Here is a 23464-nt window from a genome sequence, read left to right as displayed (position 1 = left end):
GCTCAGAAGCAGGCAGTGGTGGCACTTGTCCAGTGTTTGCGGTCAGCACAGCCCAGCAGAGTCTGGCTCACAACTCCAGGCCTTTGCTGCTCTGGTCAGAAGATAGGTAGGCCTGTCCCTTCCAGCAAGACTGGAACGCTTAAGGACCCGTGGCGTGCCACATTTGTTGATGGCCCTGGCTCAGAAACTATACCTGGTACATTTCCCGGGTGAAATGAGTACCGTAGGAATAGAGCAGTTGGAGGAGAGTTGGAAGAAGAAAAACTTGGCATTGCAGAGGCAGATGGTCGACAGGTTTCTCAGAGGCCTTGGCTGCCCTTATCCCTTCTTATCAGAACGAGGCTGGTATGAAGGCCATTTCTGTCCCCAAGCCTGGAGATTGGCTTTGGCTCCTGATGGGGAGAGGCTTGAGAGGGCAGCTGTATCCCACTGGGTGCTCTCAGGCTTCGTAGTCTTTCATGCACTTCGCCTTATCCCTCAGCCAGCCTGACGGCCTCCCCTCTCCTGGCCAGCACACAGGTTTGGGAGTGGGTGGTGTGGTGTGGGATTAGGGCAGCTGTGGTGGCCAAGGTGATGAGCTGAGTTTTGCAGGATCCCACCACCTTTGGTCCCCCTGGCTTATGCCCTGTAGCAATGGCCCACAGCATCTTCCCCTTAAGAAGAGTCTCTTCCATAACACAGCCCTAGACCTACCTGAAACCAGGGGCTTCTGTGAGCGAGCTGGAGTAGAGCCTCAACGACAGGGTTGGCCACCCCAGGAGTGGGTAGGAAGGGAGTTGGCCGCTAGCTTGTAGTCTAGGGCCCACCCACAGGGGCTAGTGGTTTCTGGTTGGAGGACAGACTGTCCTTTCTTTGGAGAAGGATGCAGAAACCCTGCTTGCCCTGCCCCTCTAGTAGGAGCTAAGGGCAGCTGGTGTCTGTATGTTGAGAGCTGGCAGGGTGGCTCTCCTGTCTCACTCTGGCCAAAGGCGGCCCTGCCCGCAGAGTACGAGTGCCTCCCCACCAGCAAGCAGTCTTGCTTTTGGCCTCCTAGATGGAGAGGTGGCTGGCGCAATGAGAGAGAGGAAAGAAAGAAAGAAAGAAGGAAACAGACTGGTATTGGGGGAGGTGGGGGGCGTGGGAAACGGTTTGGAGTTTGTGTGTGTTTGTGGGTTTGTTTTTTTTTTTTTGTGTGTATGTGTGTGTGTGTTTTCTCCCCCCTCCCTTTTTTTCTGTAGTTGTCTATAACTCCATAAGTGCTTTTTTTTCCCCTTTTTCTTTCTTTCTTTCTGTCTAAGTAAGTTGCAGGCTTTGGCTTGGAAATCCCCAGGGGGCTGAGGGGCAGGACCTGAGGCTGCTGCCCCTTTGTCTGCCTTCATGGTACTGTCCCTTCCCCCAGCTCTTCCTGGACCCCAGGAGCCAGGCCTCAGCCCTTCCAGCTAACCGCTTCCCATGAGCCACTACTCTGATGTCAGCCTATAACCAAAGGAGCTGGGGGTCCAGGTCTGGTGACCAGCCCTCTCAGTCCCCTCAATCAGGGTGCTCCCCACCTGCAGGCAGGAGGCAACACCCTATCTGCTGCCATCAGCCCCTTCCAGAGCCCACCTGTCCCGCCCAGCCCTGTCCTGCCCTGCCATACCCTGCTCTGCCCCATCTGGGGGTGCTCTGCTCAGGGATGGGCCGGCAGGGCTGCATCCAGTCTCCCTGGTGAGCAGAGACTCAAGAAAACCTCTGGGGTCCTGCTTCTGGTCACATGACCCCAGGGGGACCCTTGGGCATCTGTACAGAAGGGACTGGAGGGAGGGCCGCACCCTGCAGTCTCGCTCTGCTGGTGTAGCGGGCAGCTCCCCACCCTAACCCCACCTCGGGCTCCTGAGTCGGCAGATTAAGCATTTTATAAATTGTATTTTAAATACATGTTTTAAACTTGTCAGACATTTGTCCTCATTTCTGGCTTCCTATCATAACTGTGGTTGCTTGTCTAGCCCTGGGGGGGGGGGGAGGTTCCTGCTCTTCAGAGGCCAGCTGCTTTCAGAGGCTGAGGCTTTCTGGGGTACTTGGCTTAAGCCCGCCACTGTAGGGCTCCCAAGTCTTGAGTGGGGAGACGGGCAGCTGCAGTAGGAAGCCCCAACTCCCCCAGACAGAGTTTCAGTGAGTCCTGCCTCAGACTCAAACCTGGGGGCATGCTGGAGCTCTATAAGTCATACAGGGTGGTGAAAATTGGTGGCCTTCACTGACATCAGATACAGAGACTGAAGTTCTTGGTGTTTATTGGCTTACCAGGCCATGAAAGCAAACTCCCAAAGCCAGGCCCTGCCCCACGGCCCAGCTGTCTTTAAGCCTTGAACTTCTGGAGCCAGGATTCCAGATGATCAGTGGGTTCGGGCTGGCACGGAGCTAAGCCACTTTCTGCTGTCAGAGTTGTGTTCCCTGGGGAGGAGAGGTGGACAGAAAGATAGAGCATCATATTTGGCCCTTTCCCAGAGTCCTGCCAGGTTCACAAACCATTTCATGTACTCGGGGCAGAGGTGGCTTCTAGAAACAGTGGAGCCGGAAGTTGGGCTTGTGGGGGGCTGATCCCAAGTCCTGGGGACTCGGAAGGGGACATCCCCTTCCTATTTTCTAAGCTTCTTATCATTTGGAGCAAAGCCAAGGGGTTCCCATGCTTGAGAAATGGGGAGCAACACTGTCCTAAGAAGGATGATAGGCTCAGGACTGCTTAATGCTTAGGCTCCTGTGAACTTGTTTCTGGTACACAGGCTTCAGCAAAGGTTGCTTTCTTCGCTGCCCTCTCAGTGCGTCTGTCCTCCCTGGATAGGTGGGAGCAGTTTCCCAGCATCGCCTCGTAGAGAGATGGATTCCCCAGGGGCCTCTTCTAGATAATAAGTGGGCTGAGAGGCCCCGGCCTCAGCACTCACCTGCTTCCTTGCTGTCCTGACTGAAAGAGGAGGCCATGGAGGTCAGGGCCCAAGCTTGTAGAGACACACTGATCCAGCACAGGATGGTTATGGCTACCCTGCTTTCGACGGACCGTCTTCTTCTCCAGCCTCGGGCAGAGTGGAATGCAGGGCACCTGGGCATAGGGGCTCTGCAGATTGGCAGCTGGGATAGGCAGGAACAAGAGAATTGGGAGCATGGCCAGCCCAGTGAAACTCTGGGTTTGCCACATGAAAAGCAGAGTTGAATTTGGGCCAACGCTTAAAGTCTGAGCCTCCAAGATGGAGAGGGGATTGGTACCCAGCACACAGATGACAGGGATGATGTGTTACGATGCTGAAGGCTGAGCATAGAGTAAAGGCTCGCCATACCTTAAAGAGAAGCTTGCCCAAGCACACAATTTGGGGTGAACCTGAGTGCAAACTGCCCTTAGCAGCATTCTAGCTGGAAGTCACTGACATAGCCCTGGTTGCCATTTCTGTCGAGTGGGGTGGTTGGAGGGCACATCTACAAAGAGCCTTGCATTGGAACTGACTCTGGTGGGCTCTCACACAGTAGTTCTGGGGACAGCCTTGGCTTAGCGAGAAGGTGGGAAGGTCGAGGCTAAAGCATGGAGCTGGATGTTGTGTGATGTGGACCAGCCCTATTTGGTAATGGTTGCCACAGCTAAGCCCTGGGCTTCATCTAGGGGATCTGGCCACGTGGACAGGGATGTGTTTGCCAGCCCGGGCTACTCACTGGCCCTTACCATAGTTCTGCTGCTTCAGCCGGCCCAGGATCCTGAGGACCCTTCGTTCTGGCACCTCCAAGCTGTCTGCTTGCTGCTGAGCATTGTAAGGAAGCTTCTTCCTTGATCGCAGCCCGCCCATATTCGATTCTGTCTCTCGGGTCTTGGAGGTGCCTTCCTTCAGCTTCTTCTGGTAGTAGCTGAGGAAGCACCACCCGGCAGCTCAGCCTAGCTGTGGTTAACTCCCCCCATCCTCCTGCCCACCGTTCTGGCTGGCCAGTTGTGTGGCGGGACTGAAGCCTAGGGGGTCAGGAGACCCCTTAGGAAATAAAAGGAAATGGTTCTGTCTACCCTGTTGCTGCGAGTCACGTGACTTCTGAGCTTCAGATTTCCCCCACACTGCTAAGATGGGGGCCGAATGTGCATGTGCTGGAGGATTGTACATGACATGAGACCCACCTGGGCACCAGCCACATAGAGATTGGTATGTTTTAACTGTTACTGTTGCTTATATTTTTGCTTAGATACATTTCCGCTTGTAAACCAGCTGAGCAGACCTGGGGGTGTGGCTTGGTTGCTAGAGTGCTTGCCTAGCAGGCAGGAAGCCTTGGTAAACTGCCCCACTGAGCTTGGTGACCCGTGCCTGTAATCCTCTGAGTGGGAGGAGGCTCACTCAGGGTTCTCAGCCATCCTTGGCCACATGGTGAGTTCTAGGCCATCCTGGGATGCTCGAAGTCCTTGTCTTGAAACAACAAACCCAGCCATGCAGCTGGCTGCACCTCTAACCTGTAGCTTAAGTCTGCTGTCTTCCTTGCATACTGGCCAGGCTCCCACCCCAAGCTTGCTTGCTTGCTTTTTATTTCTATTTGGAAGCCGGTCTTGCTATATCACTTGGCTGTGCTGGAACTGGCTGTAGCCCAGGTTGGCCTCATATTCCTGGTGATCCTTTGACCTCTTGCCTCCTCCATGCTGACATTACATGCATGAGCTGCCATGCCCCACTCATGTTGCCCTTTTTAACTCATCACTTGCCTTTTCCCTTATTAAGTGCATACAGCAGCAGATTGTGGTAATGGTTTCTGCTGGCCTGCAGTAGTGAAGGGCTGCCGCACACAAGGACCATGTGTTTGTGTTAGCCTGGCCTCTCACTCCAGCCCTAGTGCACCACTCACTTCCGTAGGGGTGACTGTTTACAAGGTTTACCTCAGGCTGCCGCACGCTGCTTTTGACACATGGAACCCAGAGGTGCAAAGGAATTAAACACCGAGGGCCACCAATGGCATTTCTCTCTCTTCCCAAGCCACCACTCAGTTCTTCAGATCCAGGGGGTGTGCAGCTCAGTGACACTTCCTAGTGTTGTCTCTCCTCTGCCACCCACCCCTTCCCTTCCTTCCCTCTGCCTCTGAGTCAGCTACCTGGACACAGGATGGCAGAGTCAGACCATACTCAGATGTAAAGATTCTGTGTCAGGAGTGATGGGCGCTCGAAGGGAAGGGAAGGAATGGGACGGACGTGACAAGGGACTGTCTGCTCCTGGCGAGCTCTGGATAAGGCAGGGAGCAAACCCAGCCGCTGTCTGGGGGAAGAGCCTTCGGCCTTCATTGCCAAGGATGGCCTGAGGACTGGGGTTAAAAACGTGGACTGCCACACTCGGCCAGCTTAAAACGATTGGCCTTTGGGAGCTGGGCACAGTGAAGTGTGCCTATAACTAATGCTTGAGGATGAAGCCGGAGGATCTCGGGTCCCAGCTCACCTGGGATAACACAGATCCTATCACAAAAAAGGAAGGACTTAACTCTCCCGTCTTACCCTGGGGCCCACTCTCTCTTTTTGTTTTTGTTTTGTTTCGTTGTATAGCTCAGTGATGGAGTGAAAGGGAAGGGGGGACCACAGAGGAAGGAGGGGTAATCCAAGAGTTTGGGGATCTGAGACAGGAGGATTGCCATCCTGGACTACATGAGACCCTGTCTCCAGGGGGTGGAAGGAAACAGGAGGAAGAATCGTGGTTATTTATCCTCTGGTATTTGGTAGATGTTTTCTAAAAAAATGAGTGACATTAGCTGACACCATGGGTTAAACCTATGACAGCCCTGTCTGTGTATACAAAGAAAGATGTGGGCCGCCGTGATGTCTTATGCCAGTGCTGTAACCCTGGCTAGCTCCTCTGCACAGGTGAGGGACAGTGAGGGAGGAGGAAACCTGCAGAGCGGGAGAGAATCTGTGTCCGCTGTATTCATCTGCCAAGGAGTGATATCCAGAATATACAGAAAACTCATAAGCCGGGTGGGGGTGATGCACACCTTTAATCCCAGCACTCAGGGGGCAGAGGCAGGTGGATCTCTGAGTTCGAGGCCAGCCTGGTCTCTAAAGCGAGTTCCAGGGCAGCCAGGGCTATGGAGAGAAACCTTGTCTCGAAAAACCAAACCAAACAAAAAGTCAAGAAAACAAACCATCCAATTAAAAACCAGGCTCAGGATGTAAACAGTCCTCAAAAGAAATACAAATGGCTAAGAAAGACCTCAAAGTGTATCCAGCAGCAGCAATTAAGAGAAACTCACTTTGAAGCAACTTTGAAATTTCATTTTAGCCCTAGTCAGAATGGTGAAGATCAAGAAACAGCTGGCAACAGATGCTGGCTAGGACGGGTGGAAAGGGGAGTCCTCACCCAATGGTGGGACTGAAAACTGGTGCGGCCACTCTGGAAATCAGTGTGGAGAATGCTCAAAAGGCTAAAAATAAATTACCATATGACCCAGCAAGTATTAAAATATGCTCATTCAGGACAGGAAAGGAGAGGGCGAGGTTCAGAGATCAGCTGAGCCTTCCAACTCCACCCATAGCTTTTAGCCTGAGAGCGATCATGTAGCCTGTAGTCATTTCTTCCTGGGCTGCCCACTACCTGCCCATCACCCTTCCTGCAAGATTCCTTCTTTGTTTTTTGTTTGTTTGTTTTTCAAGATAGGGTTTCTCTGTGTAGCTTTGGAGCCTGTCCTGGAACTCACTCTGTAGCCCAGGCTGGCCTTGAACTCACAGAGATCCGTCTGCCTCTGCCTCCCGAGTGCTGGGATTAAAGGTGTGCGCTACCACCTCCCAGCGCAAGATTCCTTTTCTAAGAGTGTTCAAGTGCTTCAGGAAGGATCACTGTCGTCCTGCTGAAACTGCTGAACCCTTCCCACTGGGAGAGCCTGGCTGAGCTTGAAGCCAGCACCTTGAGATGGAGAGGTGGAGCAATAAAACCTGACTGCTATCACCCAGTTTCCTGGATCCAGCCATTCCTGAGGCCCTAGCTGATTATTTGAACGGTGCGTTCCTCTTCTGCTTACGGCAGCCTAATTGGAGGTTTCTTTCAGTTGCAACTGAGAGTCTTAACCTTCCACCATCTTGAGCTGCTGAAGCACTACCTGCCACTTCTGTCTACGTGCCCCACCCTCAGCAAGACAGCCCCTCTTACTTCGTGATCTCCTCTAGGGCCACCTCCGGCAGGGCCAGCATTTCCACCAGCAGAGAGAGGATCTCAAAGAACAGTGTGTAGGGGTTCGGGGGCGACATATCCATCAGGACATCCTGTTCTGGGGACACGGAATAGTGGCGGCCATTACTCTTAGGTGGCCTCTGATGTAGCCCATCAGCCTCCAGATCCTGCTTCCAGTCTGACTGCCCTGGGCTGACCCCTGCTTACCCACAGAGCAGAGGAAGCGTTTCGTGTCTGTCATCACTGCCAAGAAGTCTTTGAAATCCACATGACCATCTCCTGCAGTGTCAGAGAGATAACAGGGTGAACGGGCCCTCTGCAGCAGGCCCAGGTACTGCAAGCCAGGGGTAGGCCCTGGTGTCCCATGTTATCGTGTGCCACACACACACCCCCGCCGGGGGGGGGGGCAGATTGTAATGGCAGCACTGAATCCGCACAAAATGTGCACAGGGGAAGCCAAAAATTACAATCTTCTGGTTAGAAACTATTGGGCCAGGACATGGCTTGTAGCTCCGTTGGTAGAGTGTTTGCCTAGCATGCACAAAATGCAGGGTTCGGTTCCCCCGTACCACGTAAACCTGGAGGTGCAGGGAGGGAGGTTAATACTTCAGGGTCATCCTCGGCTACATAGCCAGCTCCATTCCAGCCTGAGCTACACAAGACCTTGCCAAGGAATATAAGAAACTACTGGACCTGTACTTTTATTTTTATTTTATGTGCATTGGTGTTTGCCATGGGTGTTGGGTTCCCTGGAACTAGAATTACAGACACCCCACCATCTGCAAGTGCCTTGTGCCCACGTCTCAGGGACTGCTGCTTCCTTCTCTTTGCCTGACTCCTGTTTGATTTGGTATCATTTGGCTTGAGTGGCACCTCCTCCAGGAAGCCTTCCTTCCTGACCCCCATCTTCCAAGCTGCTGTAACTGTTGTTTCCATGTGTTTTGCTTAACTTCTGTGTCAACCCTTGCCCTGTGGCTTGAACTGCCTGGGCACCCTTGAGGACAGCAGGGCTCCTGTGTCTTGGTCCCTTGCACAGGAACACCTACAGAAGGCATTCCATACTTATTGCATAGGTAATGCTAACAGCTGCTCTGTCCCACCCTTGCCTGGCTCACCCTATTTTATCTTACAGAACTTGATGAGGAGGTTGCTGCTAATAGCTCCATTTTATAGACAGAGAAACTGAGGCCTAGCAAACTGTAGTGACTTGACCAAAGTCATAAGGCTGATAAAAGAAATCAAGGGTCATGGAGGAATACTTAATGTGTAGAGGCTCCTGAGGTTACCTACACCATTGGTCAGGAGGTAGGTCCTGGTCACCTCTGGATCCCCAGAAGGTGGCACTGCACAGTGGTTCAGGGAACATTAACTTCCAGAACCAGGGCCAGCTTGCTATAGTCTTCGTGAGACCCAGGGTGGAAGAAAAAATGCAGACACAATGGGTTCAGATGTTAGGGACACTGGACTCTCTGACCCAGAGCTTTACACCAAGCAGAGATCCTTCCAGCAAGGAGCCCACATGTGGGTGCAGCCCCTATGTGGGGCTCAGGGAAGACCCCCTTGCTCACCATTGACATCGGCACTCATCAGGGCTTCTTCCACCTGGCTTGGGGTAAGGGTGAAGCCGATTAGGAGCAAGATGTTCTTGAGGCTTCGCGCATCAACCTCGCCAGGGCCGTTGAAGATCTCAAAGTAGCTGCGGAAGGCTGTCAAGGGAGACGGGTGATAAGTGGGACACGCCTGCGTTTCTTCTTCTGTGTGGCATGTGGTGTGTGTAATAAGTGTGGTGTGCTTTGTGCGTGTGTGTGCATGTCATGAGGAGGACATAGGTATCCAGCAATATTACTCTCTTTTATTCCCTTGGGGCAGTGAAAGCATCCTGGAAAATCCGAGGAAAGAAGCCACTGTGATCGAGAAGGTTCTAGACCTTAGGAAGGAGTGTGAAGCAGTTGAAAACTGTTGTTTTTAAACTAAATCTCAATCTTATGATTTTACCAGCAGACTCGGGAGTCAGATGCTGGGGTGAAAACCTGCTAGCTCAGAGAGGCTGAGGAGCAACCAGCTGGCCTTTTTCTCCTTAGCTGGCATCTCAGCAAGAGAGTGTCTCTTTCATCATCCCAAACCTTCCAAGTTCCAAAGTCCCTCCTCACTACTTCCTGTGCATTTCTCTATCCATTTTCCAAACTCCCTCTTACTCCCTTTCTCTATGGCTACTTGCTATTAACTAATATTCTTTCTCTATGGCTACTTGCTATTAACTAGTTGCTGGCTCCACCTCTTGACCCAAGGTTGATTTTATTTAATTAACACAATCTCAAGGTTCACAGTCTGATCAAATATCCCACATCAGTACTCATCCATTCTTCTAGAGCCAACCCAGCATGAGAAAGTAGGGTCAGGGGGCATCCCCAAGGACCGTAGAGGCCTCTCCCGGGGTAGGAGTTCAGCACTGTGCAGTTTTGTGAGTGGGGTAGGGTGGGATAGGAAGTAAGGACTTGTTCGGGGCTGGTGGCCTTGTTAAATGGGGAGGGATTGTCTAGGATGGGTAGATGCTGTGGATATCACTCTATATAAATAAAACACTGATGGCCAGTGAGCAGGCAGGAAGTATAGGCGGGACAAAGAGAGAGGAGAATTGGGGAAACAGGAAGAAGGAGGAGAGGATAAGCAGCATGTAGAGACTCTGGTAAGCCACCAGCCACGTGGCAAGGTATAGATTTATAAAAATGGGTTAATTTAAGATAAAAGAACAGTTAGCAGGAAGCCTGCCACGGCCATACAGTTTATAAATGATATAAGCGTCTGAGTGATTATTTTATAAGTGGATTGTGGGACTGCGGGGCTTGGGGAACCTGGAGAGAAGCCCTCCAGCTACAGGTAGAGTTCCTGGGGGCCCTGTCTCCCCTCCAAGCTGCCTCTAAAGAGGACTGGTGGGGTGGGGGAGGTGGCCCACCTCCTCTTCTGTGTCCTAGGCCAAGTCACAATTGACCCCCTGCTGGGGACGCTGCTTGGTGTGATGGGACAGTGCACCAGCAGGGCAATGGTGTGAGGTGCTCACCTTCCTCTTGCTTCAGGGTGAGGTGCTCCTCAGACCGCTCCTCCCAGCTCTGATACAGTTTGAAGAGGCCATGCTCTTCTGGCTCCTGCCTGCAGGACAATGGGTCCAGGACAGTTTACCACCACCTCCTGCCTGCCTTTGCCCCTGCCCTGCCAAGGCTACCCAAGGTCAGGGGAGAGGAAGCCGGGGCAGCAGAGGTTAGGGAAACTTCCCTGGGGGACTCTGGTGGTGAGAAGCCACAAGTAACAGGAGAGACCGACCCAAGGGAGTGAGGCAGAGCCACAGGGGTTCATTTGGTGGTGGTAGGGAGACTAGGGGTACAGTACAGGGTAGAGTGTCTAGTGTGTGTGAACCCCTGGCTTCTACCTCCAGTATCAGGAAGAAAAGGAGGAGGGGAGGGAGTGGAAAAGGGGCCTGAAACTTGGGGGACCCCTGCTGAGAAGCACAGAAAGGAGACTAAGGGGAGAGGGGGGCTCATGAGGGACTGAGCAGGGACAAGGACCAGAGGGTCCACACTGGAAACAGACTGGAAGTGTGGGGGCCCTGTCGAGATGGTGGGCTAGTGGAGGTGGTTCCTACCGTGTCTTGGCATAGTTCAGGTTTCTCTCATTGCTCTGGGGTAAGAACTCTGGCCATCTCCAGCTCAGGTCCTGGGTGGGGGCTGACAGGACTGAGCCAGGGGATCCCACAGAGGCAGGGGCTTGCCCATGGGCTGGTGGTCTGGCCCACAGTGGGACAGTAGCTGGAGCTGAGGTGGAGGGCTCAAGCAGGGTCAGAGGCAAGGTTGGGACTGAGCTGCTGATGGGGCCTGAGGTGGAGACAGAAGTCAGGGTCCTGGGGGACCTCCGGGTTGTCAGAGTCCGGGTTTTTAAAGTCTTCCGATGGGTGGCTTCCTCCTGCTCCTCCACCTCCAGTAGGCACTTCATGAAGCCCCGACGAGAGTTCCCAGGGCCCTGGGTGCCTGCAGCTGCCGAAGCCTGGTGTCGGTGCTTCTGCCCTTGGCCCGGCTCCTTCTTCTCCACAATGTCTCTTAACTCCTAAGGGCAGGGGAGGGCATGTGGGATATCTCCAGCCAGTCAGACTGACCTACAGAGCTTCTAGCCTCCTGCAGAGCTTCTGGGAATGCTCAAACTCTCCTTTCCTCTCCAAAGCCGTGGAGGAGGTACTTCAAATTCCCATGTACCAACCCAGGACCAGGTGGTGTTCTGGGTCCACAAATGACTCACCTCCTCCCACCTGCAAGCTATGTTCCTGAGTGAGCCAATTTCCTCCATCGCTGCCCACACAGCTGGCAGAGAAGCTGGCAGTGACCTTGCCTCACTCCTGATGCCTGTTTTAACACAGATGTCTCCAGCACATAATGGACACTCCAGATACTGTTCCTCATTCATTCCATAGAGAGAGCCATGCCTAGATCTGCCATGCCTACCATTACTGGGTCAGCCTACCTGCTTCAGACCAGCCTTTCTCCATCAGCATCTTTTTTCTTGGTGCTAAGGATCGAACCTGAGGCCTCACTGATAACAGAAGCACTTGCACCTCTGAGGTGCATCCCCACCCCACCCCCACCCCCCACCAGCTTCCTTTTGTAAAAGCAAAGCAAAGCTGGGCACAGTGCTTTAAAGCTCACTTTTAATCCCAGCTCCCACCTGGAGGCTCTTAATCCGTAACTTTAGCACCAGGGGATCTCTCGCCCTCTTCTGGCTTCCTTGAGAACTGCATACATGTGCTGCACAGGCATATATTCAGGCAAACACTGTGCCCCCCCCCCAAAGTACTACAAAGACAGCAAAATAGGATATTTGTGATAGAGTAGCAATGGCTGATGGGATATTGAGATTGGGTGGTCAGGGAAAAACTTTGCTGAGAGGGTGACATTCAATTGAAGCCTAAACGACTTGGAGGAATTAGTCAGGGCAGCATCTATGGGGAGACAGGCATATGGAGCAGCATGTGCGAAGGTCCTGAGGGAAATCAGCTTGGCATACCTACAGGATAGAAATCACACCGGAGTAGCTAGACATGGAGCCTATGTGTTTGGGTGATTTGGGGACTTACTCTACAAGGGAAAAGCTTGGACTGGATGATGGGGCTTGGGAAGGGATGGATTCAGAAATGACTTTGTAGGGCTGAGAGGGATTGCTGATGCACTGAGTGTGAAGGGGTTGTACAGAGATAAGAGGAATAAGAGCCATTTTGAGCTGACTCATAAGTTCTGAGTGAAGGGCTGGGGGAGAGGGGCTTTGCTGAGGCAAAGACTGGGCCAGGATTGGGTGGGAAAGGGGGCATTGTGGGATATTAGTTTAAGATGTGTTGCATTTGTTTATGCTGTGGAATATTTGTTTAAGGTGCAAAGATGTGTTGCATTCTTTTATGTTGCATTTGTTTAACTCTGTAAAGCTGTGTTACTGTGCCCATCTAAAACACCTGATTGGTCTAATAAAGAGCTGAGTGGCCAATAGGGAGGCAGGAGAGGGATAGGTGGGGCTGGCAGGCAGAGAGAATAAATAAGAGGAGAAATCTAGGCTCCAGCGAGGAGCAGGAAAGGGGGAAAAAGAGGATCCCATGTGCTAGCCACTAGCCATACAGCCAGCCACGGAGTAAGAAGGAAAGATATATAGAATAAAGAAAGGATAAAGCCCAGAGGCAAAATGTAATAAGAGAAATGGATAATTAAAGTTAGAAAGGCTGGCTAGAAACAAGCCAAGCTAAGGTTGGGCATTCATAAGTAAGAATGAGCCTCCTCTATTTATTTGGGAGCTGGGTGGTGGGTCCCCCAAGAGTAAAACAAAACCAAACAACTGCAGTGTGTGTGTGTGGGGGGGGAGGTACAAGACTCTGCCCTGGCCTATAGTCTGAGGAGTGAACTCGCTCCATCTGCAAGTTGGGTATATGAGCTGAGAGTTTCAAGACTGAGTCTGGCATGGAGATTCGGATCTGGGAGTGAGCAGAGGGACTGGATGCAGTCCTCCTCCCTGGGAGAGAGGAGAGAGGAGAGGAGCCAGGGAGGGGGGCTGGGAGGCCAGCTGTGAAGCGGGGAGAGCCCTGAGGTCCGGGTGCCCTGAGCTGTGTGTGTGGAAGGTGCGAACGGACATGTATGTGCCATCAGAGGTCAGAGGACAACTTGGGGGTCAGCTGTCTCCTTCCACCGTGTGAATCCTGGGGGTTGAACTTAAAGTCATGCTAATGCATCCTTCTGGCCTTTTCTTTTAATTACATGTATTTACTTAATGAATTGATTTTGAGACATGATCTCACTGTGTAGCCATGATTGGTCTCAAACTCTCTTTGTAGACTAGGCTGTCCTTGAATTCTGTTATCTGCCTGTCTCTGCCTCTTGAGTGCTGGGATTAAAGGTGTACGTGCGCCGCCACTACACCAGGCTACATGTACAATTATTTGTCTGTATTATGTATTCACACGAAGCAGGTCAGGTGCCATGGTGTCCAAGTGAAAGCCAGGGGACAAATAGTTGGCTCTCCCCTTCCAACCTGTGGGTCCCTCTGCTGGAACTAAGGTTGTCCGGTTTGTTGGCAAGGGCTTTTACCTGCGGAACCATTTCTCCCCAGCACACACTTTATAGATGAGAATGACCTTGAACTTCTCCTCTTCCTTCAGCAGGCTCCCCAGTGCTGGTATTACAGGCATGAATCACCATGCCTGGTTTGTGAAGTGTGGGGATCCAGTCTAGGAGTGTGTGCCAAGCGAACTATCAACTGAGCCTCATCCCTCCCAACTTTGTGGCTCTTGCTTTCTTCCTTCTTTCTTTCTCTTTCTTTCTCTCTCTCTCTCTTTCTTTCTTTCTTCCTCTCTCTCTTTCTTCCTTTTCTTTCTTTCTTTCTTTCTTTTTTTTTTTTGAGACAGGGTTTCTGTGTATCCCTGTATGTCCTGGAACTTTTATCTGTAGACAAGGCTGGCCTTGAACTCACAGAGATCCACTTGCCTCTATATCCCAAGTGCTGGGATTAAAGGCCTGGCTGAGACTGGATCTTTTCTTTCTTTTTTTAAAATAATTTATTTTTATTTTGTGTTCATTGGTGTTTTTGGCTTCATGAATATCTGTGTGAAGGTATTGGATCCTGGAGTTACAGACAGTTGTGACTGCCATGTGAGTGCTGGGAATTGAACCCAGGTCCTCTGGAAGAGCAGACAGTGCTCTTAACCACTGAGCCATCTTCCCAGCCCCAAGGCTGGGTCTTTTCATACTTTTCATACTATTTTCTACAGTGGCACTTGTTGGAGGCTGCAAGGACACGGTGGGGTGGAGGTAGAGGGTGACGTTGCTAGGCATCAGCTAAGTAAATTACACATATGGTCACTTCAAAGAGAAGTAAGCGGCAAGCCTGTGCATTACAGTGTGCTCGGCTGGAATGTTCAGGGCTGGGGTGTGGCTGGGGATGTGGTTTGAAGATAGGCAGGTGTAGTGAGGGCTGAAGGATGATGGCAGGCTGGGAATTCTAAGCTTGTACCATCAACTCAGAGACCAGAAAGTGGCAGAGCTGGTGGCGTGGGGCTGGCTGGAAGCCAGCAGATATTCGGGAGAAGCTGTGGATGGGAACTGAGGGCAAAGGGCAGAAGGAATCTGTGCTGATGAGGAGCAGCCCTGGGATGGACTCGAGGGCTCCTGAGTGTGATCCGTTTTTGACTGTCCATCCAAAGCAGACACACTGGGCCCAGCAGCACACACACACACACACTCCCAGCTTCTGGGAAGCAGAGACCAGAGGGGTTAAGATTTGGAAATCATTCTCGCTACATAGGGAGTTTTAGGCCAGCTTGGGTTACAGGAGACCCTGCTCAAAAACCCACCATTTGACTTTTGAGATGGCTCAGTTGGGAGAGGCACTTGCCACCAACCCTGACCTGAGTTGGGTCCCCAGGGTCCACATGGTGGAAGGAGAGACCCTCCTCTCCTGTGGCATGGGACATGTGGCACACCTATGCACACACCACAGTACATGTAATCTTTTAAAAGTTAGAAAGGATGAGCTATAAATCAGACACACACATAGCACATGCCCGGGTTTGCACCAATACGCGCCCCAGTTTGCCTGGAAGTGTTTGTTTCCACCATTTTACCCCCAGACCCCACCCCCATTCCCCTTCTCCGATCTCCCCCATCCCCACTGACTCTACTCACTGGTGGAGGAAGAGGCCTTGGTGCCGCCTTGGTCTCTACAGCTTCACCTCTAAACAGAGAAGAAACACCCGGGGGGGGGGGGGGGGGGGGGGGCGGGGGGGGGGGAGCAGGGTCTCAGGTCAGGGCTTGCCCCTTACACTGACCTCGAACCCTCAGCACACTCAGTCCTGCTACCCTTGCCTCACCCCTCTGCTTTCACCCCAGTGTCCCCCTCATTGTCTTACCTGCACACAGACAGACCCTCAGATCAAAGAGAGGGGACATTGAGGCCTATCAGCATGTGACTTAACCAAGGCGCTTCAGTGGGCCAGAAACATGAAAAACACCACACTGTTTTATACTTGTCGTTTTTTAAAATTACGTTTGTTTGGGGCTGGAGAGATGGCTCAGCAGTTAAGAGCACTGGCTACTCTTCCAGAGGATCGGGGTTTGATTCCCAGCACCCACATGGCAGTTCACAGCTGTCTGTAACTCTAGGAGAGGGGCAGAGGCAGATGGATCTCTGTGAGTTCGAGGCCAACCTGGTCTACAGGATGAGTTCCAGGATAGCCAAGGCTACACAGAGAAACCCTGTACTGAAAAATAGAAAATAAAAAAAAAAAAAAGAAAATTACATGTGTTTATTCATTTTATGTTAGCACCCATGTGGAAATCAGGACAATCCGTGGGGTATCAAATTCAGGTCACCAGGCTTGGTAGCAAGCCCCTTTACCTGCTGAGCCATCTCACTGACCCAGTTATTTGTTATCGTGTGTATGTGAGTGTGTGTGTATGTGCATTCCACAGCACAAGTGTGGAGGTCAGAGGACAACGGAGTCCCTGAGGATTGAACTTAAGTCTTCAGGTTAGCAGCAAGCACCTTTACCCACTGAACCATCCCCTCAGCCTCCATGTTGTTTTGAGACATGGCCTCTCATTGGCCTAGAGCTGGCTAGGCTAGCTGGCCCGTCATGGTCCCAGGATCCACCTGTTGCAATCTCTTTAGTGCTGGGATGACAAGCACGTGCCTCTGTGCCCAGTTTTTTTATCTGGGAAATTAATCTCAGGTCCTCAGGCTTGCAGAGTCGACCCTTTACCAACCGAGCTAACTCCCTGGCCCTGTCTACAACGTTACTTAGCAGAAGAGCCACCCGTAGGTAGCAGGAGCAGTGAGCAGGGCAGAGGTGGCCCTGGGTGATGACTTACCCCTCTTTGTGTGTTCGAGGTCCTGGTGCAGATCTCAAGATGGGAGGGGCCTTTTTTTCTTCTGCAGTTGCCGTGGGTTTTGGGGGCACTGCCTCCTGGGAGCTGTTCTTGTGTGTCCCTGGGCTGGGTGTTGGCATGGGCTCCTGTGACCTGACCTCTGATGGGCCTGCTTCCCTGAGGGGGTCATCCTCTAGTGGCTGACTCCTGCTGTCTGAGGTGCATGGCTTTTCCAAATGTTGATCCGTGTTGCCCTGAGTGAGGAGATTCAGAGCCTAGGAAATTAAGAAGATGGCCTTAGAAGAGCTACTTCTGACTTCCTAAGGGAAGTTTCAAAGGACAGAACTCCACACACTTCTTCTATTATTATATAGTTTTTTTTTTCTAAAGATTTTTGGGGGGAGGTGGTTTGAGACAGGGTTACTCTGTGTAGCCCTGGCTGTCCTGCACCTCGCTCTGTAGATCAGGCTGGCCTCAAACTCACAGAGATCCTCCTGCCTCTGCCTCCTAAGTGCTGGGATTAAAGGTGTGCTCCACCGCCACCTGGCCTAAAGATGTATTTTTATTTATGTGTATATGCCTGTGTGAATGTATGTCTGTGTACTTGGAGGCCAGAAGATGACATTGGATCCTAGAGTTACAGGTGGTTATGAGTCATCTGGAAGAGCAGCCAGTGCTCCTCTTTTTTTTTTTTTTTTTTTTTTTTTTGAGACAGGGTTTCTCTGTATAGCCCTGGCTGTCCTGGAACTCACTCTGTAGACCAGGCTAACCTCAAACTCACAGAGATCCTCCTGCCTCTGCCTCCTGAGTGCTGGGATTGAAGGCATGCACTACCACCGCCGCCGCAAGTGCTCTTAACTTCTGAGCTATCTCTCCAGCCCCTGATTTTATACGTGTGTGTGTGTGTGTGTGTGTGTGTGTGTGTGTTTTGTATCATAACATATATGTATATATATATATATGCATACATATATATTTTGATTTTGTTTTGTTCTTGCTTTGAGAAAGGGTCTCTCTATGTAACCCTGGCTATCCTAGAACTCACTATGTAGACCAGGTTAGCCTCAAACTCAGAGATCCCCCTGTCTCTGTCTCCCAAGTGCTGGGATTAAAGGTGTGTGCCGCCACCACCCGGTTTGACCCCATCTTTAAAAAAAAAAAAAAAAAGAGAAGAAGAAAGATGATGCTGATTTGGGATTAGGGCTAGGCTTCAATATGAAGAAAAATAAAGAAGACATGCCTTTAATCCCAGCACTCAGGAGCTGAGGCAGGTGGATCTCTGTGAGTCTGAAGCCAACCTGGTCTACAGAGCCAGATCCAGGAAAGCCAGGGCTACACAGAGAAACCCTGTTTCAGAAAAAAAAAATTAAAAAAAAAATAAATAAAAAGAAAAACCAAGAATGTTGTATTGGTCTATGTTACATTATTTTCTTTTGTAAATGAATGTAGAAATGAGAAAAATTAAAGAATGAAAAATCTGTTCCAGTAAAAATTTTGGAAAGGCCAGCACGTCTTGCAAAGGTTCAGTGACCATGTGGTGGGAGGTGTTACAGCAATCTCTTAAACTCAGCACCTCCCATCATGTCACACAATCCTAACCCCCACCCTGTCCCCAAGACACCCAGAGGGCCTCTCTGTAAAGACCTGAAGAACACTTGGATATCAACCCCAGAACCACCCAGGGACCCACAGAGACTAAGTGTCTGCCAGCTCCAGTATACGGCCTCTACCAAGACAGCCACGTCTGTGTTGGGAGCATAGGGGACCCTTTGCGCCCCCTTCCTCCCGATCTCCCAGGGCTACCTGGCAGCTCTCAGTGGGATGAATCTCTTTGGTCTCGGTGCTCTGCCATCTCTCCTGCTGGTCCTTGGTCTCCATGGTTGGCTGTGGCTGCTCTTCAGAGGTCACACACTCCCCGTCAGGCTGGGCTTGTTCCTGGCCGGCTTGCAGATCCCTCGGCCCTTCCTCAGTTGTCCAAGATGACTGATTCCTTGTAGAGAGAATGAACAACAGACACTTCATTCCAACCTGGGTGCTGCTCTCCCAGAACACCTATCCAGGACTAGGGATCTTAGGGGTGCATACTTATTGCCTGGGAGAATAAATGAAGGACTGGTACACACCCCAAGTCCCAGACACCTTGATGTGAATGGTGAAATGGTTAGAGTCTAACCCGTTAGTGCTGTTCTTCCAGAAAGAGAAGGGGGTGCTGGTGGTGCACACCTGTAACCCCAGTACTAAGGAGGTGGAGAGGGGAGTATCAGGCGTTGAAGATCAGTCGTAGCCGCATAGTAAGTTCAAAGCCAGCCTGGGCTGCACGGGACCCTGTGTTGGCTCTCTCACTACCATTGAGAGAAGAAGGGAAAGGACTTTATGTTGGGCTGGGGATATAGTTCATTGGTATAATACTTGCTGGCATGCACAAGGCCCTGGGTTCAATTGCTAGAAACACACACTACCACCACAACAACAACAACAACAATCAGAAAGAATTGGGATTCAGGAAGGTTGAGAGACTTGAGCCCAGGGTCATAAAGCTAAAGATATCGTCAGGATTGGAACCTGTCTCTAGACTCTTTAATCTGAGTTTCTCTTCTTCACCCCTTTTCTTCTCCTTTCTTCCCTCCCGTCCTTAGACAGGGTTTTGCTCTGTCACCTAGGCTGGCTTCAAACCGCTTAGCCCTTCTGCCTGCCTTAGCCCCTCGTGCTGGGGTCACAGGTGCGTGCCACCGCTTGGGGCTTTCTTCTTGAGGCTTTTTCTTATGGATGACCCCCTGTCACATGACTTCAGAGTCTACATGTTCATGGTGCATAATTAACATGCTAAGAAAGCCTTCATATGCACACTTTCTTTTCTTTCTTTCTTTCTTTTTTTTTTTTTTTTTTTTTTTTGGTTTTTCAAGACAGGGTTCTCTGTGTAGCTTTGCACCTCTCCTGGAACTCACTCTGTAGATCAGGCTGGCCTCAAATGTTTCCATTAGTATATGTTTGTTATAATGGGTTTCATTATGATATTTATACATGGCCCCCACAACTCACTCAGGTCTTGATGAGGGCCTCTGCTCCTGGGTTTCAAGTTCCCCTGGCCCCTCTTGGGATGATCCTGTGTGTTGGAGCTCCCTCTTTGGTTCTCTGGGAGCTACAGGCTGCTTTTCGTTGTCCTTTTCTTCGGCATCTGCAAGCCCAGCCTGAAATAGAGATGTGTCTGAGCTGGTTCAAAGGCTGAGCTAGAGCCAGGTGCTGGGGCCCTTCTCCTGCTCCTCCTTGCCCATCTTCCTGTGTTTGCCTGTGTCAGGGTGTGTGTGTGTGTGTGTGTGTGTGTGTGTGTGTGTGTGTGTGAGAGAGAGAGAGAGAGAGAGAGAGGAGAGAGGAGAGAGAAGAGAGAGGGAGAGAGAGAGAGAGAGAGAGAGAGAGAGAGAGAGAGAGAGCTGGAGAGAGGTGAAGAGAAAGAGCAAGTGGTGGCCTGGAGATAGGTGGTGGGCCTGGCCCTGCTTCTTAGCATTATGAACTCTGGCATAAAACTGGAGATCAACCAGAAAATGAGCCAATTATGTTGAGAACTGCCTGGGAGAATGCCAGTGGGCAAGGAGCGATGCCTTCCAAACAGTACCATCATCCCATAGCCCCGACGCTGGTTTTTAGGTTTTGTTTGTTTATTTGTTGTTTTAAGACAGGGTTTCTCTGTGTAGCCTTGGCTGTCCTGGAACTTGCTCTTGTAGACCAGGCTGGCCTCGAACTCAGAAATTTGCCTGCTTCTGCCTCCTGAGTGCTGGGATCAAAGGCGTGTGCCACCACCACCCGGCAGTTTTTAGTTTTGTTTTTTTTTTGAGATTGTGGTTGTGGTGGTATATAGCCTAGGCTGGCTTTGAACTTGACATCTTTCTGCATCAGCCTGAATCCTAAGGCAACAGGTGTGTTCCACCATGGCCCACCCCTGGATTTTTATTTTTAATCTCCACCTTGGCCGTCAGTTGCCAGTAGGGTGGACCTTAACCCAACATGGCTGCTAGCCTCAGAAGCCAGCAAACACTGTGTAGCTCACTAACTGACGGGTGACGTTTGTTTTTTAACAGAAGATTCTGATGAGAGCCAATTCTAGTGGGTACCTACCACAAGCCAGAGCCTCAACACACTTAACCCAGGTAATCCTTACCATGACACACACAACACACACACACACACACACACACACACACACACACACACACACACACAAGGCTGAAAGGGGTCCAGAGATGCCCTGAGGTCACAGAGCTAATTAAGTAGCAGGATTGAGACCCAGCGTCCACTTGCTGAGAAAATGAATAGGAGGTGGCAAAGGAGGTCCAGAAGGTTTGCCCAGTTTGCCGTTAGAAGACTAAGCATGTGTGAAAGGTCCCTCACAGACTCACATATTGAGGGCCTGGTTACCAGCTGGTTGTTTTAAGGAAAGCGACCAGATCATGAGGGCTCGGCCTCCCCTAATGGATTCTTCTCTTGCTGGAATATTAATATGGTGGCTTTGTCAGGAGGTGGTGGATTGATCTGGGTTAGGAGCATGCTTGAGTGTCAGGTGTCCACCGAGGGGGACTTGTGGTCAGCCGCAGTTGTCAGCCTGACTAAGAAATGCTCGATGGGGTGCTTCATGTCTTTAATCCCAACACTTGGGAAACAGAGGCATGAGGATCTCTGTGTTCGAGGCCAGCCTGGTCTACAGAGAGATAGTTCCAGCACAGCCAGGGCTGTTTTTTTTTTTAAAAAAAAAAAAAAAAAAAAAAAAAAACAAAAAACAAAAACAAACAAAAAAGGGGTGGGTGGGGGGTGGGGGAAGAGACCAGCCATGGGAATGGCGATCGGAACTGGAAGTGAAGGCCCGCCCACCTGACTGACTGACACAGTGGACTCCAAATCAGTCTTCTTTGTGGTGGAACTCAGGCCAGGACTTGGTTGGACCGCTGGAGTCTCCTCCTTGTTCTCTGGGTGTATCTGGGTGTTTTTATTTTCCATTGTTCTGGAGCAAGCAAGATTCCCAAGGGGCATCAGCTGCTGTCACCAAGGAGAAATCCAGCCCAGCTCCCACCAGCCCCGAAACCCCATTGCTGCGTCTCTGCTACACCTGGAGCCTGGGATGAGCCTGTCTGGACTTGGAGAAGCGGGGCCAGGCTGTCAAGAAGGAGCCTGTGCTTAACTAGGAGCCAGTCTATGTAGCAGGAGCTCATCTGATTCTTTAATGCTCCCAGTGAGCCTGAGGAAGAGGCTCAGGAAACATGCCCAAGGTCTAGAGCTGGCCCGGACCTATGACTGGTACAAACGTCAGGTCTTTGCCTCTCCGCCACAGCGCAGTCCTGCTCCATCCTCAAGCCTGCCTAAGTATCTAGAGGAAATGGAATGCTGGCTTCATCAAAATGAAACATTCAGGGTCTTGTAGGACATCTCAGAGCCTTTAAAACACCAGTGTATGTACATTTAAAAGGGAGCCCATTGGGGGCTAGAGTGTAGCTAAATTGGGAGTGTGCTTGCCTAGCCTAGCCTACCTACACAAGCCGCACATAAACCCGGGGGTGGTAGCCCAGGCCTATGAGTCCAGGTCCCTCATTGGCCTGGAACTTGTGAGTGAGCTAGACTAACTGGCCAGCAAGCCTCAGGGGTCCTGCCTGTCTCTGCTGCTCCAACGATGGCATCTCAAGGGTGTAGGACTTAAGCCTGGCTTTGTTGTTTAAAATTTATTCATTTTTATTTACGTGTGTGTGTGTGTGTGTGTGTGTGTGTGTGTGTGTGTGTGTACACGCCTGTGTGAGTTTATGTTCTCCATGTGCATGCAGGCTCCCAGAGAGGGCAGAGGGTGTCAAATCTCCCTGGAATTGGAATTATAAGTGGTTGTGGCACCATGTGGGTGCTGGGAATTATACCCGGGTCCTCTGCTCAGGAAGACACAGTGTTCTAACCACTTAGCCATCGCTCTGACTTCCCCATGTCCCCACCCCCTTTTAACAAACAAAACAAGACAGGGGTTTGGGTAACTGAACTCAGGGCCTCGTGCTTACAAAGCAAGCTGTCTACTGACCGAGCCATCTCCCCAGCCCAGGCTCCTTCAGAGCAACATCAGCTCTATTTCTATGGCAACATCTTGGCTGCTTCTCACATTCACCAGTTTTCAGAGGTCAATACCCCCCGATCCCCAAAGCCTTCCAAGGAGAGCCCGTGACCTGGAGGATCTCCGAGGCTTTCCCCTTCTAAGTCACAGTAGGCCAGCTACTGTCCACAGAATGACCTCTCGCTGCTGGATGTTCTTACGCTGTATTCTCTTCACGGCCCTGTGAGGTATGGGCTCAGACCTTCCTGTTGTATAGAAAACAAAACAGTAGCTCAGAGTCGCCCAACATCTTGCCCAACACCACATGGCTCATCTCCAAGGAACTGGATTAAGACCCAGATCTGTTCAACTCCTCACAGGATTGGCCTGCCTCTTGGAAGCATGGGCCCCTTATTTACCGTTTAAGGGCAATCACCTGTACCACTTATGTGCCAGGCCTTGGGGACACCCTGGGTGACCCCCACCCCAGGGATACAGATAATTTCGGCTGACCCAGACCCCAGCTTTCTCCTCTTGCCCCTTCAAGCCCCTTCTGTTTTCTCACCTACCTCCCCACAGTGAGCCAGACCCTGGACCCCAGCTCCTCTGCGACCCAGGTGGGAAATGCCAGCTCCTCTGCGACCCAGGCTCTCAAATGGCACCAGAAGTTGTGGCTGTGGCCAAGTTTCCCTTCCTTCCCCTGTGGTTTATCACTTCCCCCCACCTCTTTCCCATTAAGGATCCCCTAACCATCCCTCCTCTCTGGAGCTGTCCTGCTCCAGAGGGGGCTTGACCCTTCTGAGAAAAATCTCCACAGGCTCTAAGACACACCCCTCTTTGTTCACTGTCTCCATGTCAACCCCAGAATCTTCAGGTCTTAGTGTTCCACAGACCACAGTCTTAAGGGGACAGAGGTC

The 23464-nt window shown here is 51.2% G+C and overlaps 2 protein-coding genes across 3 annotated transcripts in view; one reads left to right on the top strand and one right to left on the bottom strand.

Moving 5' to 3' along the window:
* Positions 1 to 23464, top strand: part of Necap2 (NECAP endocytosis associated 2) — a 74768-nt gene that overhangs the window by 26173 nt on the left and 25131 nt on the right. The gene's annotated exons all lie outside the window — the stretch shown is intronic.
* On the bottom strand, positions 2233 to 23368 carry Spata21 (spermatogenesis associated 21). Of its 2 annotated transcripts, XM_028880702.2 has the most exons (15): positions 23117 to 23367; positions 22681 to 22813; positions 21356 to 21485; positions 19535 to 19683; positions 18299 to 18485; positions 16499 to 16770; positions 15314 to 15362; positions 10753 to 11210; positions 10174 to 10262; positions 8684 to 8821; positions 7323 to 7394; positions 7095 to 7212; positions 3665 to 3843; positions 2898 to 3081; positions 2233 to 2409 (listed from the first exon to the last, which is right to left on the bottom strand). In XM_028880702.2, exons 3-15 carry the CDS (start codon positions 21479 to 21481, stop codon positions 2352 to 2354), a joined length of 2079 nt encoding a protein of 692 aa, XP_028736535.1. In that variant the 5' UTR covers positions 21482 to 21485; positions 22681 to 22813; positions 23117 to 23367; the 3' UTR covers positions 2233 to 2351. The 2 variants fall into 2 exon arrangements, 1 of the variants encoding a protein (XP_028736535.1); XR_005090950.1 differs by lacking the exon at positions 3665 to 3843 and having other exon boundaries at positions 23117 to 23368.

This window comes from Peromyscus leucopus, chromosome 2 (assembly GCF_004664715.2).
Source record: "Peromyscus leucopus breed LL Stock chromosome 2, UCI_PerLeu_2.1, whole genome shotgun sequence".
Classification (NCBI taxonomy): domain Eukaryota; kingdom Metazoa; phylum Chordata; class Mammalia; order Rodentia; family Cricetidae; genus Peromyscus; species Peromyscus leucopus.
This window is presented reverse-complemented; position numbering and strand designations above follow the sequence as displayed.

Coding starts and splice junctions, on each gene's coding strand:
- Spata21 (XM_028880702.2), bottom strand. CDS start 21,481: ATGGAAAATAAAAACACCCAGATACACCCAGAGAACAAGGAGGAGACT. Junction 11,211..15,313: donor CAAGGCCTCTTCCTCCACCA/GTGAGTAGAGTC, acceptor CCCTGCCCTTAG/GAGTTAAGAGACATTGTGGA. Junction 7,395..8,683: donor GATGAGTGCCGATGTCAATG/GTGAGCAAGGGG, acceptor CTGACACTGCAG/GAGATGGTCATGTGGATTTC.